We start from the raw sequence: 15,849 nt of genomic DNA on the forward strand, positions 1-15,849 counted from the left end.
ACCCCACGCTGCGCGAGAGGAACGCGCTCATGTTCAACAACGAGCTCATGGCCGACGTCCACTTCGTCGTGGGGCCCCCTGGAACGGCCCGGCGGGTGCCTGCCCACAAGGTGAGTAGTGACGCATACCCCGGCCCTACGGGGCCACGCCGCTGCTCACGGGCTCTCTCACTCACAGTACGTGCTGGCGGTCGGCAGCTCCGTCTTCTACGCGATGTTCTATGGGGATCTTGCGGAAGTCAAGTCTGAAATCCACATTCCGGACGTGGAGCCTGCCGCATTCCTGGTCTTGCTAAAGTAAGTGCTTTGCTGGGGAGGGTGGGGGGAGGGTGGGTGCCTCTCTGCTGGCACCTGCAGCCCGGAAGGGGCCACCCAGCAGTCCCCGCCTTCCAGGTACATGTATAGTGACGAGATCGATCTTGAGGCCGACACGGTGCTGGCTACTCTGTATGCTGCCAAGAAGTACATTGTGCCTGCCCTGGCAAAAGCCTGCGTCAATTTTCTGGAGACAAGTCTGGAAGCAAAAAACGCCTGTGTCCTCCTGTCTCAGAGCCGGCTGTTTGAGGAGCCAGAGTTGACCCAGCGATGCTGGGAGGTCATTGATGCACAGGCTGAGATGGCCCTGCGGTCTGAAGGCTTCTGTGAGATTGACCGGCAGACACTGGAGATCATTGTGGCTCGGGAGGCCCTCAACACCAAGGAGGCAGTGGTCTTTGAGGCTGTCCTGAACTGGGCTGAGGCGGAGTGCAAAAGGCAGGGTCTGCCAGTCACTCCACACAATAAGAGGCACGTTTTGGGGCAAGCCCTCTATTTGGTCCGAATTCCAACCATGACTCTGGAAGAGTTTGCCAATGGTGCCGCCCAGTCAGACATCCTGACACTGGAAGAGACCCACAACATTTTCTTGTGGTATACTGCTGCCAACAAGCCCCTCCTTGACTTCCCCCTGACCAAGAGGAAAGGTCTTGCCCCTCAGAGGTGCCACCGCTTCCAGTCTTCTGCCTACCGAAGCAACCAGTGGCGGTACCGTGGGCGCTGTGACAGCATCCAGTTTGCTGTAGACAGAAGGGTGTTTATCGCTGGGCTGGGCCTGTATGGGTCCAGCTCTGGGAAAGCGGAATACAGTGTGAAGATTGAACTCAAGCGGCTGGGGATGGTCCTGGCTCAAAATCTGACCAAGTTTGTGTCAGATGGATCCAGTAACACCTTCCCAGTCTGGTTTGAGCATCCGGTCCAGGTTGAGCAGGATACCTTCTACACAGCCAGTGCTGTCCTGGATGGCAGCGAGCTCAGCTACTTTGGGCAGGAGGGGATGACAGAAGTGCAGTGCGGTAAAGTGGCCTTCCAATTCCAGTGTTCCTCGGACAGCACCAACGGGACCGGAGTCCAAGGCGGGCAGATCCCAGAACTTATCTTCTACGCCTGAGGATAAAGGGCCACGGAGAGTACACCATCTGGCCCTTTCTCTGTCAGAAGCCACCCAGTAAGTTCAGGGGAGGTATGGGACACTGTTGCCTGCCTCATTGTATCAGCTTGAATACGTGAACAGGCACCTTTTCCATACAGTCAGAGCCTGTGGCTGAGGTCTGGTGTTTCCTATTCTTGGGGCAAATGCCTCAGGTGGGGAGGTAGAATTGAGACCCAACAAAGGCTCCAGATTCCTGCCCAGTGGCAACCAAGCTTTGGGCACTTGGATGGTCCCTCTCAGCCTTTTGGATTCCAAGTAGTTGTAAGCTTGCCTTGAGACCCTCCCTTCAATTAAAAATCACTGAAAAGTCACTTAGAATAGTTTACCTATTTAAGTGGATTTTCATAATAAAGGTTTTGCAAAACAAGATCCATGTATAGATAAGTGGCTATAGAAACCATATGCTGGGGCACTCTGTCCAAAAGCCGCTGTCATGGGAAGAAGATCCAGATCACATCCCATGAGCATTTTGTTGCCATCTTCCCATCAGGAATGTTGTTAACTGATATTTGATGTCCCTCTCTGGGAATTGCCTCAGGTACAAAGAGCTGTCTTGACCAAGGTTATCCCCCTTTCTGGAGAAGCTGACACCCAAAAACTGGTCAAAGGATAAAAAGGTCCAATATCTCATCCCATTTCTGAAGGACCATCACTGCTCTGTTATTAGCTGAACTGAGATGTTACTGTGGCTGTTCTGCAACCTACCTTTTCTATCTTCCCTGCTGATCAGTGCTGAGTGGTTAGAAAGAATCTGCATCCCAGGGGAGCCCATGTGTCCCCTAGGCCCATGTGGGATCTAGGCTGTAGCCAGGTGTACTCCCCAAAAGTATCACTGGCACTTCAGTCTTAAGGGCTGGAGTACACTGTGGGTGAAATACTTTCAGGCCCCCAGCCTGTCTTCTCAGGTGTGCACTCCATGGCTCTTTGCTTTGTCCTGGAAAAATCTTAGCTTGACCTCCAGAGAGAGAGAAGGATGACCACACTGGTAGTAACCCAGGAATAGGCTCTCAGCTGCTCCACCCTGGCCCAGGTGGTGCCTCTTGACTACCAGGAGGACAGCTCCAGATACCGACAGTCACTAGTAAGAAAGGGCCCTCTAGGCCAGCTACAAAAACCAGTATTGTAAAACTCAACACCCATCTGCAGAAGCTGCCTCATCCCTGTCTGTCAGCAAGTCCTGCCTGCCTTAAGGGGCCTGGTGGCTTATTTGTGTTTCTCAATTCCTTTTGAACAAAACAGGCTCTCAACTCCAAGTGTTATGCCCATCTTCCCCTATCTATACCAGTGAGCACCAGCAATGGATCTTCTGGTTTTTACCAGAAAAGAAGCCCCACCCAGGTAGGCTCCAAGAAGATTCCAAGTGTTTCTTGCCTTGGAGTTATGCTGATGTGCCATCCCTCCCACTCTAGCACCTTGGAATACTGATTTCCAGAGGCCCAGTGGCACCCTGCCCCCACCTGGCATACCTATAGCTGGTGCGTTGATGCAGAGCTCTCGCGCTAGGAGCAGAAATGTCTTCCCCAGCACATACACGTTCACCTGTGGCGGGAAGAGCACAGCCAGAAATGCATTGGTGTTTAAGGAAATGTTTCCTTTTTTCTTTTGTTAGTTGAGCTAGGGATGGAACCTATGCATCCCAAGCAAGCACTCTACTACCAAGCTACGTCTCCAGCACTTTGTTTTGTTTTGTTTTTTTGAGACAGGGTCTCACTATGTAGTTGGAACTTACTACGTAGCCCAGGTTGGTCTCAAACTCACAGCGATCCTCCTGCCTTAGCCTCCCAAGTGCTGGGATTACAGGTGTGTGCCACCACGCCCGGCTCCCAGCACTTTTATTTCCTATTTTTATTCTTTAGCTTTTAAAGATTCGTGTCAGAGGCCCCCCCCCACCACCACCACCACCACCACCACCACTGTGGTGGTCTCTAACGGCCCCCAAGTCACAGAGGAATAGGCTCCTATTTTCCTCTAGGCTACTGCTTGCACTCAGCTGCCCTGCCTAGCCAGTGATGCATTTACTTAGAAATCCTGCCTGTCAGGAATGGTCATGCTTGTACCCACAATGCTTGATTCAAAACCAAGCAAGGCCTGCTTGCCTGGCCATACTTCTACCCCATGGCCACATGGACCCAAGAGGTCTTGCATTTCTCCACTGCTCCCACCATAAGTTCCCAGTAGCCATTTCTCTTCCTTACCAAAGGGGGTGGGTGGAAAACATAGGGCCCAGCCCTGGGGCTGTCTTGGGGGCTGTTAATCTGTGGTTGGAGTGCTCTGGCTTACATGCAGAACCCCAGGCACAGTTTAGTACCTTGGTGCAATCCTAAAAGGACCATGCTTCCAAAGGAGCTCAGTGCTGACCAGAGGTGCTGCAGCTTGTGGGGAAGATGCTTCTGAGGGGTCAGGCAGGTTTAGGACGAGCTGTCTAGACAGACCAGCTTGGACAGCAGGCGGCTAGGAGCCCCAGGGGACCCTGTTGCTGTCTTCATCTCAGGCCTGCCTCTGGGACTTCCAGGCCTCACAGTGTGACCAGTCTGGCCCTTTGCCTCTGCCTTTCCAAAGAACAACTTGCCTAAGCAAGGCTAGCCTGTGGGCCCTTTGCCAATGTCCTTTTCCTAGCATGAAAGTGGCATTCTTGGGTCCCTGCAGACTTGAAAGGACCAGGGGGTCTAAGGGATGACACAGCGTTAGAGGCAAGAGCTGGAGGGAACACTTGAGATATGTTAGCTCATGGAGCCTGACAGGAGGGCCAAGACTGAGACTCCATATCCAGCAGCAGCAAGTGACTGTTCAGTCCCCCACCCCTATCCAACAACAGGGTCCCAAAGGCTCTATTGTAAGGGATAGTGGCTCACAGTATGGTTTCTCAAGCGGGAGTCACCAGGGTCTGTGTGCCAAACTGGATGGTAAAATGTGTAAGCATGAAGTGCGAGCATGCAGGTATGACATAGGGGACGCATGTGTGCATAGTGTGTGCAGGCATGTAGATGTGCAGCACGTAAGCTTGTGGTGGGTGCACATGTGTATGGTGTGTCTTCAGTGCAGAGGCATGCAGTGTGCACACAGGCATCCCAGGACTCCAGCCAAGCCCCTGTGTCTTGGCTCTCCTGGTACCTCCCATGTTTAGTCACTGACTGCTGATGGAATGACAGGGTCCTACTGCAAGGCTGACCTTGGCCTTTGCCTGCCACTTCAGATTCTCTGGAACCTTAGCCTTGGGTCTCAGATACAGGGTTAAATAATGAGCCCTCAGCACTGCAGACTTCAAATGGAAAGCCAAAGTTATAAAAAGTTATGTATATAAAATACGTGTAGCTCAGTAAGATCCCGAGTTTGATCCCCAGTACCAAAAAACAAACAAACAAAAAACCTCTTTCCAGAGATAATTTTTTAGATAGGTCTCACTGTGTTGCCCAGGCTGACTTTGAACTCAGGCTGAAGGAATCCTCACTTCAGACTCCTGATAGCAGGGACTACAGAGGTACTAATGCCTATGGGTACTATTTGTCAGAAATGGTCCCACTAGCAGTGTGAGACCAACACTGCTCCCCAAGGGCAGGTGGCCAGGGCTAGGTGGGGCTGGTCCACACTCCCATTTCTCCAAGAAGGGCATTGGATTCTGCATGCAGATTGCCCTTGTGAGTCTTGATTTCCCCTTGGGTGCTGTGCACTGGGGCAGGTGGCAACCCTGTGTCTGCCATAAGGCAGGGATCAAGTGGCCTGGGAGGGCCCACTGGAGGATCCAGAGAATAAGCTATAGACAATTTCCTCAAAGCAGTCAGCCTTTTTGGAAGGTAGACTTCCTGAGTGAGGTCCCAGAGAGTGAGGGCCTGCGCCACACCCAGGTCCTAAAAAAGTGGAAATCTCAGTAACAAAGGAACCAGCTGTGGATCCTTCCAGGGAGGGGTCAGCTTTGCTTGGTCCTCACTTGCTGGCCCCTCCAGATCTCAGCAGGCTGGCAAGGCCCAGCAGGGACTAAGGCCTCACACTTAGTTCTGCCCCACTAGCTACAGTGTCAGAGGTCAAATCAGAGTGTCCACCCTGACCATATGGCTCTCCCTGACCAGCACAGGGACCTCATCTCCTCCTGGCCAACTCCTGTCCAGACTCCTGTTTCTAAAGCCGTGAAGCTGGAGCTGACTGCTACATCCCACTCTGCCTCCCAGTGCTGCCAAGCCACTTCCTATTGCTTGGCCTCAGTCCCCATCTTTCTGGGAAATCACCAGCTTGGAGATGGGGTCATGTGACCTTGCCTTGAATTGAGTGCAGCACATTTAGAACGTGAAGTCACTGGATGATCACAATTCCAACAGGTTATTTTTAGCTTCACCACAAAATACTTCAGAATAACTGCTGAGAGATGCCATTTATAAAGACAGTTGGGAAGACAGAGATACAGGGCCCCAAGTGAGCCAGGGGGACTCTGTTTGTGAATACAGTCCTGAAGGACACCAAGGCCCAGGCACTGAGGTGGCATCCTGGCCTGTGGGCTTCCAGACCCTGGGGGTGCCAATCAGCTCTGGACAGAAGACTTCATTTCAGTTGTGAGAGCCATCACATCTTCACACTAGTCATCTTTGTTTTCAACGGCATTTCTCTTTCCTGGTCCTCAGTAGAGTGATCACTGTGGGCCTCTGAGCCCAGCCACAACCCAGGCTGAGGACTTGAGTTACCCCCTAGCCATCACTCCAAAGCTGTCCATGAGGACACGGTTTGGGGTCTCAGTGCCTACTCTCCCACCATGAATGTCCCTGGCTGGGTTTTCTCACAACATTCGTTTGGCATTGAGAGATGCAATAGAAAATGCTTTCTCTGAACCCAGAAAATAACTATAAACCAATGGTAAATATAAGGCTTTTCTACAGTTTAAAATGCTACAGGGGGTCTACTCCCCCCCTTTTTTTTATTCAGGAAATTGAACTTGGGACCTTGTGCTTGCCAGTCAAGTGAGGCACCACTGAGCTAAACCCCTGGCCCTCCCTTTACTTTTTTTTTTTGGTACCAGAGATCAAATTCAGGACCTTGTGCTTGTGAGGCAGGCAGCTGTACCACTGAGTTAAATCACCAGCCTATCCTCCCTTTACTTTTAAAGATACTCCTTTACCCAAGACAAAGTTCCACGGGTTTTTCAAGTGCTTCCGATGCTGGCCTCTGGAAGCTGCCCTTTGGAGCTCTAATACAACCAGACACATGCCATCCTAGCTACTCTCCCATAGATGGGGGCCTCCCAGCCATCCCTTGGGTGGGGAAGCCCTAGGAAGGAATGTGGTCTACCTGAAGCAGGTCACTGAGGTCGAGGAGCATGTCTGCAGCCAGGGTTAAGGAGCATCTGCACACTCGGGAGCTGAGCCACATCTGCTGCTCTCCACTTGGCACTGATCAGGAAACAAAAGCTCTGACCGAATCCAAGGTGGGACATAATGCCTGGCCAGGACCTCCTGTCCCCAGACCAGAGCGGGGGTGGGAATCCCTCTGTGGAACTAGGACAAAGGCTATAAGAGATGCTGGGAGCCAGGCCAGGGAAACAAACACAGGCTTCCATGTGACCCCCAAGAAAATCACAGTGCTCCACAGGTCACTGCCTGCCTGCCCACCAGGTGCCCACTACGCCAAGGCTCTTTGTCCCTGAGGCAGAAATGTGCACGCGACTCCACTCGGACTCCACTCCTTAAGCTCTCACGGAGGGCCAACCTCACCATCCTGAGGCAGACCACGAAGACTCCCAGAGAGAGACCCAGGCATGGCGAGGCTGTACACATGTCCAGCAGGTAGCACAACAGTGCTCCTGCTCAAGGAGACAGCTAAAGAGATTCTAGGATGGGACCTGGTCTCTCAACAGATTAGCAAATACTATCAAGGACACAGGCTAAGTGAGTCCAGACTCACATGACACACAGACAAAATAGAACACAGGTCCCTAGTAGGACTGCTGTTGTCAGTGAAGTTCATTCAAATGAACACCACTGGCTGGGGATATCACTCAGTGGTAACTGTGCTCAGCACATGCAAGGCCTGGGTTCTGTCCTAAGCATCACATTTTAAAAATGCCATTCGTGGTCTGCTGCCAGCTCAAGAAGTAAAGCCTGGTGCTGAGTTGGAGCCCAAAGCCATGTGAGCAGAAGCCCTGGAACCCAGATATACAGGAAGGAACAAAGCCCGAAACACGCCAACCCAAGTCACAGGCAGCAGAGCCTGGGAAGAAGGGACATCATTTTTTAATCCCACAAGTACTGGCATTGTCAGGGAGAAGAGATGACACTACACCAGGGACCAACAAGTTAAATGAGAACTGAGAAAGTCAAAAGGCAGATATCAGTGGCATGGAAGCAAGACAACAGAACAAATAAAAGAAAAGGGCTATGCTGTGTGACTTGAACTCCATCACACTTTGGAAGAAAGACTCAACTGTGAAGATAGGAAGATCAGCAGTGGCCACAGCCTGGAGGGAGAGGAGTGACAAGGAGCAGGGGCTTAGGCCAGAATACCTGAGCAGTGTTGAGCTGGGCAAAGGCCACACATCTGTCTAAACCACAGCATATGCATCCCAACAGCAACCCCACGTACCCCAGGACCAGGCTGATATCTACTACCAACTGTCCCACAGTGAGACATGCCACACTGATGCAGAGGCTTGCAACAGCCAATTACGGGATAGAGGGCAAGTAGAGACTACTTCCTGCACAACTTTCTGTAAAACAAAAATTTCTCTTAAAAAAGTTTTATTTTAGAAAAAATAATAGGGCCAGGGATTTAGCTCAGTGGTTCCACTGCCTGCCTCACAAGCACAAGGTCCCAAGTTCTATTCCTGGTACCAAAAAATGAACTTAAAAATAATAATTAAATAGTAATTGCCAGGTGTGGTGGCACACACCTTATAATCTCAGCACTCAGGAGGCTGAGGCAGGAGGGTTGCCAGGATTTTGAGGTCAGCCTCGGCTACATAGTAATATCCTGCTCTCCCCCAAAAGGCCAAAACAATGGGTAAAACTTGTAAACAGAAACTTCACAATGAGAAAACAGTCAACACACATAAAATGAACTCAGCTATGTTAGTTACCACAGAAACACCAAGGAGCCCACAGCAGCACCAAACACTGATGAGAACAAGGACACATGCCACAGCCAAATATGCCACCACACTGGCAAGGCCCAGCCACAGGAGGACAGCCTGGAGGTTTTCACCCAATTAAATATGTACCCAGTGACTCCACTAGACCAGTGGACTCCAGGCAACACCATATGTCCACAGAAAGACTTGCCCAAGATTCCCTTGGCAGCTTCAGTCAGTGCCCCAAACTATAGAAGGATCAATGATCTGGTGTACATGACAGTACTCAGCACGGAAATCAACATGGGCAAATACAAACCATGCCAAGTGACTGAAACCTGCTGGAAAGAGCTCAGTGTGTGATCACTTACAAGTTGCCCTAGCATGAGACACTGGTCTAGGGTGGAAAGACAATGGTGGCCGCCTATAGGGCAGGGCAGGGCTTGAACACCCTGAAGTGTTGGCTCCACTCTGCTGCTCCAAGGATGATGACCTGATAACACAGATATATGCATTTGTCAGAACTCATCAATGCTATGATAAACACCTGTGAGTTGGCTGTAGTGGTGCACACATGTAATCCCAGCATTCTAGGAGCGTGAGACAGGAGGATCCCAAGTTCAAGCCCAACCTGGGCAATTTAGCAACTTATTTTTTGTTTTTTATTTTTTTGGGTTTTTTTGAGACAGGGTCTCACTATGTAGTTGAGACTGACCTGGAACTCACTATGTAGTTCAGGTTGGTCTCAAACTCACAGCAATCCTCCTGCCTCACCCTCCCGAGTGCTGGGATTACAGATGTGTGCCACCACGCCTAGCATTTTAGCAACTTATTAAGACGGATCACAAAATAAAAAAGAGGCTGGGATATAGCTCAGTACAAAGGCCCTGTGTTCAGTCTCCAGTACTGGAGAGAAAAAAGGAGCCAGGTGCAGTGGTGTGTGCTTATAATTCCATCACTCTGAGACTGAGACTGAGGCAGGAGAATTGCAAGTTTTAACCCAGCCTGGGCAACTTGGCAACTTAGCCAGCTTGTCTCAAAAATAAAAAACAAAAAATTCCAAGTAATAAAGAATTTTTAAATAACCTTTTTTTTTTTTTTTTTTTTTGAGACATGCTCTCACTATGCATTTCAGGCTGGCTTTGAATTCACTGTGTAGCCCAGGTTGGCCTTGAACTTATGGCAATTCTCCTTCCTCAGCCTCCCGAGTGCTGAATTACAGGCATGTACCACCACTGTTGGCTAAAAATAACCTTTAAAAAGATATCTATACATTTCATCCTACACCAATTTTATCTCCAAGGAAAATAACCATAAATAATGAACTCAAGTGAGCTAATTACCCACTTCTGCAGGGTTTTAGGAGGGGGCAGAGGCCTGCAACTTGCTTTGCATATGTAAGATGATGAGGGATAGAGAGCTGGTGGCTAGAGGGGAGCAATCATAGCACAGAGAGGGTACAACGTCCATGGAAAACTACAATTCAAGTCTGAGATGCTTGAAATTTTTCAGAATAAATCCATGAGAGCACGAATGAGTTACTTTTTTAAAAAGGGGACTGGACTTAAACTGCTAACCAACTTAAATAGATATCAGGCCACCCATGGGTCTGAAAGAGTATGTACATGGTCCGTTGGCTGGGAATGGAGGATGTAACCCTGCCAAAAAACCTGGCCAGCTGGCATCCACCTGCTGTCCACCATATACCCCTCCTGAGTCCCTCTTACTCAGTTATTGACAGACCAGCCCACAGCATCATACAGGGCAGGGCTCCCAGGGTGTCAACCAGGCAAAGGCCCCAGCACTCAGCAGCCTGACTTGCACTTGCTGTGCCAGCAGCCAGATGAACACCCACTGTCTGCCAACATTAACATGCTGGCTACACAACCCTGATGCCGATTGTCTAACATCCCTGCCATCTACACAATCCTGACACCTGCTGTGTAGATAACAACCTACTGTCTGCTGTCTACACAACCCTGATGCCTGCCGTTAGCACAGCCTGTTATCTGCACAACCTAATGCCCATTGTCTACACAACCCTGGGCCCTGCTCTTTGACAATAAGCCAGGGAGGTATTGAAGCCGTCCCTTCCCCAGTTTCCTGCAAAGGCAACAGGCTGAGAAGCAAGGTCAAGCTCAGAGGCAGAGCCAGAACTGAATCTGGAGGGTTTGGCTCATGTTTCTGCTCTTGACCTAGCATAGGATGAAATAGAACAGCCTCCAGGATTTGAGAAATTGTCCTGCCTGACATGGCCAAGTGGAGAGCCATTGCCAGCAGAGGATTCCCAGCATGTTGACAAGCCCTGCATTGTAGAGCTCTTACAGAGGCACAGAGCTGGGTGGATGTGATCTCTGAGAAGACAGAAGAGAAAGAGGCTTCATCCCAAGCTTCCAGAAACAGAAGCCTGGTTGGGGAGAGGGCATCCAGGGCTCACGCCTGCCTGGGCCAGGCTCTGAAGGATCTCGGTCACATCGTGGGTGGCATCAGTTATCCCAGATATTAGACAGGACCAGTACCCAAAGTAGGCCCTGTGAGGATCCAGCTCCTAGGTCAAGAAGAACCCTGCCCCTGACACAACCCCAAGGTCACCCTCATGCTGGCCTCAAGCAGTGTCTGGACAACCTACAGGGGACCTAATGATGCCCTTCCAGCCCACTTTTCAGCTCACAGAAGGATTGAGTGCCCGCGAAGGACCAGTGTGTCCCTGTTCCACCATGCAGCACACCAAGTCTGAGCACCACAATAGGCAAAAATGTGTGATAAAATTCTATACCCTTCATGATAAAAATGCTTAGAAAAGGAAAAAAGTAGTAATACCCTTACCCTGATAAAGAGCCATCTACAAAAATCCTACCATAAAAATTCTAATAGTGGGTCAGGGATTTAGCTCAGTGGTTCTTCCGCCTACCTTTCAAACCCAAGGTCCCGAGTTCAATCCCCAGTACCAAAAATACCCTAACAGTAGAAAGCATCACTCTGGAGACTGGGCAGCCCCCAAGGATGTCTCCCCTTACTACATCTGGCAGTCACAGGCAGCAAAAGAGAAGAAAAACACACGATGGCCACATGGACTCGCAAAGAAGAACTAAAAATGGCTTTATTAGCAGCAACAACTGTTGTAAAAGGTAAAATAGTTTTAATTGGTCCATATTTCATTAACCACTATAATAAGTCCTTATTCTCAGACTTAGCTCAGTCGACTAATGGACAAGGACACAAAGGTTGTACAGATACACCAGAAATAAGATTCTGGGTAAGAGATAACTGCTAAACAAATCTTCCTGAATCCTGGGAAAATAGCTACAAAAAGAAATAGTGAGGAAGGGATAAGAAAGCAAAAGGTAGGGGGCCAATAGTTACAAGATGAAATACACTGCTCAGGATAGACTGAACCCTGGATCCTGGGCCATGGGAGATGGAGGCAAGAATGCCTTTGAACTAGGAATAAAACCACACAGTTTCTCAATTATAGGGTGCCTATCTCTCTTTAGACATCACTCTTGCAAGTTTGAATTAAAAGCCTTGCTTTCAACACCTTGAGTCCCATTTCTTGTCTCTCAAGTCTCAGAAGTAAATTCATTTCCTATACTTTGTACTTAAAAACATATTCCAAAGCTCGAATAAGATTAGCACCTGAATTTTGTTAAGATTACTGGATATAATACCAACACACAAAATTCCATTATACTTCTATAAACCAGGACAAAAGATATCATTTTTCATGAGCTCAAAACATCACCCCATTGACAGAAGATAAAGGAGTCAGTGAGTGGCAGGACACATGACCCAGGAGCCCACCGCCATGGCTGGCCAACACTAGGTACAGGCAGTCCTTTCCATGTCAGCCTTCTGGAGGTGCAATTTCTTAAGAAGAGTGCAAGCCACTTTGCTATCTACACTTGCCCACTTAAAGTTTGAATCCATTGCTTTGAGGAACCAGTGGGAACAGGCAGAGGTGACTGAGAGTCTGGGGCAGCAGAATGAGAGGTTGCCCTGTTGTCCTCAGCTGAAGCAGGGCACAGGTCACCTGGAGCCTGTCAGAAATGCAGATCCTGGAAGTTTCCACGACCCATGCATCAGAACTACCACTGGCCTGAATGTTTAAGACCCTGCAGAATGCAGCCAAGATGGCCTGCTCCAGCACTATTAGGTGTGTACATGGAGGCCAGTCTGCCATGGGCACACTCTCCAGGCAACAACCTGTGCACCATGGGGGTGCCCTCCCCTTGCACAGCCAGCGATGCTGTAGCATCCTAGCTTGGGCCCTCACCTGAGCCCACCCACCTGTCGTCACTATCCCAAGACCACAGTTCACATGCTGGCCTGCTCCAGCTCAACTGAAACAAATATCAAATACTTAAAAATAGTTGTAGACATGGCCAATGTACCCAAAAGTGTACCTTGATTTAGTTTTGGTTTTTTTTTAATGATTTTGGCCTGTTGGGAATTGAGATATGTTATATACATGTACCAATTCTGCACAATAAATGTAAAAAAAAAAGTCAAATTTTAGAAATCTTAAAAAGTACCAATAAACTCAATAAAATAAAAAAATTAAAAAATAAAAATTGATAAATGCTAAAACTATTGGTTAAAAAAAATAATAACCTGCTATAGGGCTGGGAATTTAAGCTCAGTGGCATTACTGCTTGCCTCACAAGCACAAGGTCCTGAGTTCAATCCCCAGTATTGGGGGGGAGGGGTTGTTGTAGGCAAGAGCACCCACCCACACACAAATGTGTGCTTTACACAAAGCTGCAGGACATCTCTAGACATCTAGGGTTTCCTGAGAACACCAGGGTACAAGCCCCATGTAGACAAAGCTCCTCAGGAGTTTGAGTCGGGTGGTAGGTGGGTGACTATGGGAGTGGTTTTCCACAGAGCTTGCTACCTCTTCTCCCACCAGCAGCTGGCGAATGATGCAATGTTGTACTCCCAGGCCTCATTTTATCACTTCGCTAAGATGTTCTCAATACTAGAGTGGCTAAGGATGCTCCTTCTGCTGTAGGACATCTGCTCTGACACTTGGGAGTGGGGAGCTAGGGTGCAGACAACACAGTCATGCTATCCAGCCACCCACCAAGGTTTGGGCTGGCCACACAGTGGGTCTTCTTTTCTGGGAGCCCTTAAAGGGTTCCTGTAAACCCAAGAGGCAGAGCTGGATGGTGCATCAGCTCTGCTAAGCTACCAAGGCTCCTGACCCACAGCCAGCCTGCAGTATGACATCTGCAGCAGGGTCCAAGGACAGAAAAGGGCAAAGGATGTCTGGCAGCAGTAGGGACATGGTAGGTCAGCCATGTATTGTGCTCCGTTCCCAACCTGCACTGGGGCTATACAGGTATTTGCATTGTCCCTGACATGATACATTTCCCATTTTTAAGGGACATTTAAACAAAAGACTCTGAGATCTAGGGTCGCCCAGCTGGAAGCAGGTCCCACGTCCCCTGGCAAAGCCCTAAGCATCTGCCAGACTGAACTCTCTCACAGGACCATCAGATGCAGGTGGGAACACAATGGTCACACACTAAGGGCCAAAGATCAGAAGGGCTCCAACTGTGGGTAGAGAGTGCTTGAGTGAGAAGGCTCTGGGCAGTGCTGTGCAGCCTATGGGCAGATGTGCAAATGGAATACATTTACAACTGTTTATAGCTCACAGCAGGCCCTGTTCTCAGGGAGCCTGTAGAGAAGACAGGGGCCCCAGAACAACAGGGCAAAGGAACTCCAAATGACCCTTGAGTGGTGAGCACAGATGGTGGACACTGTAAGAAGGAAGTTGGGAAGGTTTCTTTAGGAGGACAAGAGGCAAGAGTTCTTGATGCGCATGCACACATGCAGACCTCAAAGCTGGATGTTTAGACATGCACAGAATACCAGGCAACACTGTGTGGAAAGGAAGAAAGGTCAGCAGACACGGTGAGCAGTCCCCTTTCTCTTCTCCATTCCAAATCCCCAAGGACACAGGCTCACCCTGGCTACATTCACCATGGCGGCAGCACCTTAGGTCTTCAAACCAGAAGAGGATGCCAAAAACAGAGTGCAAGGCTGAGTCAGTTCCAAGGTCAGTAAGAAAATTCAGGGCCCAGTGGAATCCTAGGGTTGGGAGGCACCCAGCTTCCCAATCCTTTAAACTGGAAGAGGGGCCTCAAGTTCAGAAAGCCATGGAACAATGGAGACTGGCAACCCATGGAGGCATCTGTCAGCCAAATACAAATACCAAGTTCTTGTATCTACCGAGTTACACGAGGATATTAGGCAAGAAAGGATACGTGGTGTGCCTTCTGTGCGACACACCAGGTAGAGGCAGGCAGCGATCACATGGGCCATCTTGCGTCCTCGGGTCAGGCTCTTGTTTGCAGCCATCTTGAAGAAGATGAAGGCGGTGTCAAGGCAGTGCTGGTTCAGCTGCAGCTGGCTCCCCAGGTGGTGGATATGGCGCCTCCCTAAGACAAAGCACAGGAGGGACTTAGCAAGATGCTGCCACCCAGTCTCAAGTCTGTTGAAAAGAGCATTGCACAACCACCCCAGCAACTTAAAATTAAAAGTATTGATTTGTCCTTCACCTCCTAACTTTTTAAATTCATGGTTGCAATCAATTTTTATTTATGGAGTTTCCTAACATTCTCATACGCCAAGAACCCTGCTCCCCATGTATCAGCCCTACAGGCTTAGCCCAAGCCAGCCTTCCGCCAACAGCCAGCTGTCGAGCTAGAGAAAGGGACAGCCTCACAACTGCCACAGCAAGGCCCCAAGAACCCCAGGTGAATTTGAGGGTGTTAGGTCCTTCTAGGAACTGCAAAGTGTGCAGGTAATTGGGATGCTCACATTTGTGCCTATACACCACCCTGGAGCACGATCTTCCAAAATGCTATAGGCCAAGAGGCAGCACAAAGAGAAAGCAAAGGAGCCAGGTATGGGGGTGGATGTCTGTAATCCCAGCACTATGGGAAGCTGAGGCAGGAGGACTGTAGGTTCAAAGCTAGCCAGGGTAACATGACAACTCAGCAAGACCCAATCACAAAATAAAAAATATTTTTTAAAAGAGTTTTTGGGAAAGGCAGGGCCAGAGTATTCTGAAAAAACTTCTTGACTGTGGCATGTATGCCCAGAGGCACATGACTGACTGGCTTGATTTCTGTGGCAAAACACCTAAAAGACTGTATCCTTTTTGAATGAAGCCAAACTCTCAATAATGAAAAAGTAAAGATTAAAAGCAGAAGAGACAGGGCCAGGAATTTAGCTCAGTCATGCCACTGTCTTCCCTGCAAGTGGAAATGGAAGGTCCTGAGTTTGATCCCTGGTACCAAAAAAAAAAAAAAAAAAAAAAAAAAAAAAAT

The 15,849-nt window shown here is 49.3% G+C and overlaps 2 protein-coding genes across 4 annotated transcripts in view; one reads left to right on the forward strand and one right to left on the reverse strand.

Annotated features, from left to right (window-relative positions):
• The window catches only part of Brf1 (BRF1 RNA polymerase III transcription initiation factor subunit), a 67,286-nt gene that overhangs the window by 23,662 nt on the left and 27,775 nt on the right, over nt 1–15,849 (reverse strand). Inside the window, exons 3-5 of one of the 3 annotated variants that reach the window (XM_010607352.1) lie at nt 14,782–14,955; nt 6,739–6,770; nt 2,934–3,006 (exon numbers count right to left, since the gene is read on the reverse strand). In XM_010607352.1, the coding sequence (XP_010605654.1) occupies nt 2,934–3,006; nt 6,739–6,770; nt 14,782–14,875 (199 nt within the window). In that variant the 5' untranslated portion in view covers nt 14,876–14,955. Of the gene's footprint in view, nt 1–175; nt 256–2,933; nt 3,007–6,738; nt 6,771–14,781; nt 14,956–15,849 lie in introns of those variants that run through there. The other 2 variants (XM_010607348.2, XM_010607349.2) reach the window with 2 other exon arrangements.
• Btbd6 (BTB domain containing 6) lies at nt 7–2,947 on the forward strand. The gene is made up of 3 exons (XM_010607347.3): nt 7–110; nt 178–296; nt 393–2,947. Exons 1-3 carry the CDS (start codon nt 30–32, stop codon nt 1,423–1,425), a joined length of 1,233 nt encoding a protein of 410 aa, XP_010605649.1. The 5' UTR covers nt 7–29; the 3' UTR covers nt 1,426–2,947.

This window comes from Fukomys damarensis, unplaced genomic scaffold (assembly GCF_012274545.1).
Source record: "Fukomys damarensis isolate Sample0158 unplaced genomic scaffold, DMR_v1.0_HiC HiC_scaffold_21, whole genome shotgun sequence".
In the NCBI taxonomy this organism is placed as follows: Eukaryota; Metazoa; Chordata; class Mammalia; order Rodentia; family Bathyergidae; genus Fukomys; species Fukomys damarensis.

Excerpts from the sequence above, each read along its gene's own strand:
- Btbd6 (XM_010607347.3), top strand. The coding sequence starts at position 30 with ATGTTCAACAACGAGCTCATGGCCGACGTCCACTTCGTCGTGGGGCCC. Across the intron at positions 111-177 it reads GGCGGGTGCCTGCCCACAAG|TACGTGCTGGCGGTCGGCAG; the intron begins GTGAGTAGTGAC and ends TCTCACTCACAG. Across the intron at positions 297-392 it reads GCATTCCTGGTCTTGCTAAA|GTACATGTATAGTGACGAGA; the intron begins GTAAGTGCTTTG and ends CCCGCCTTCCAG.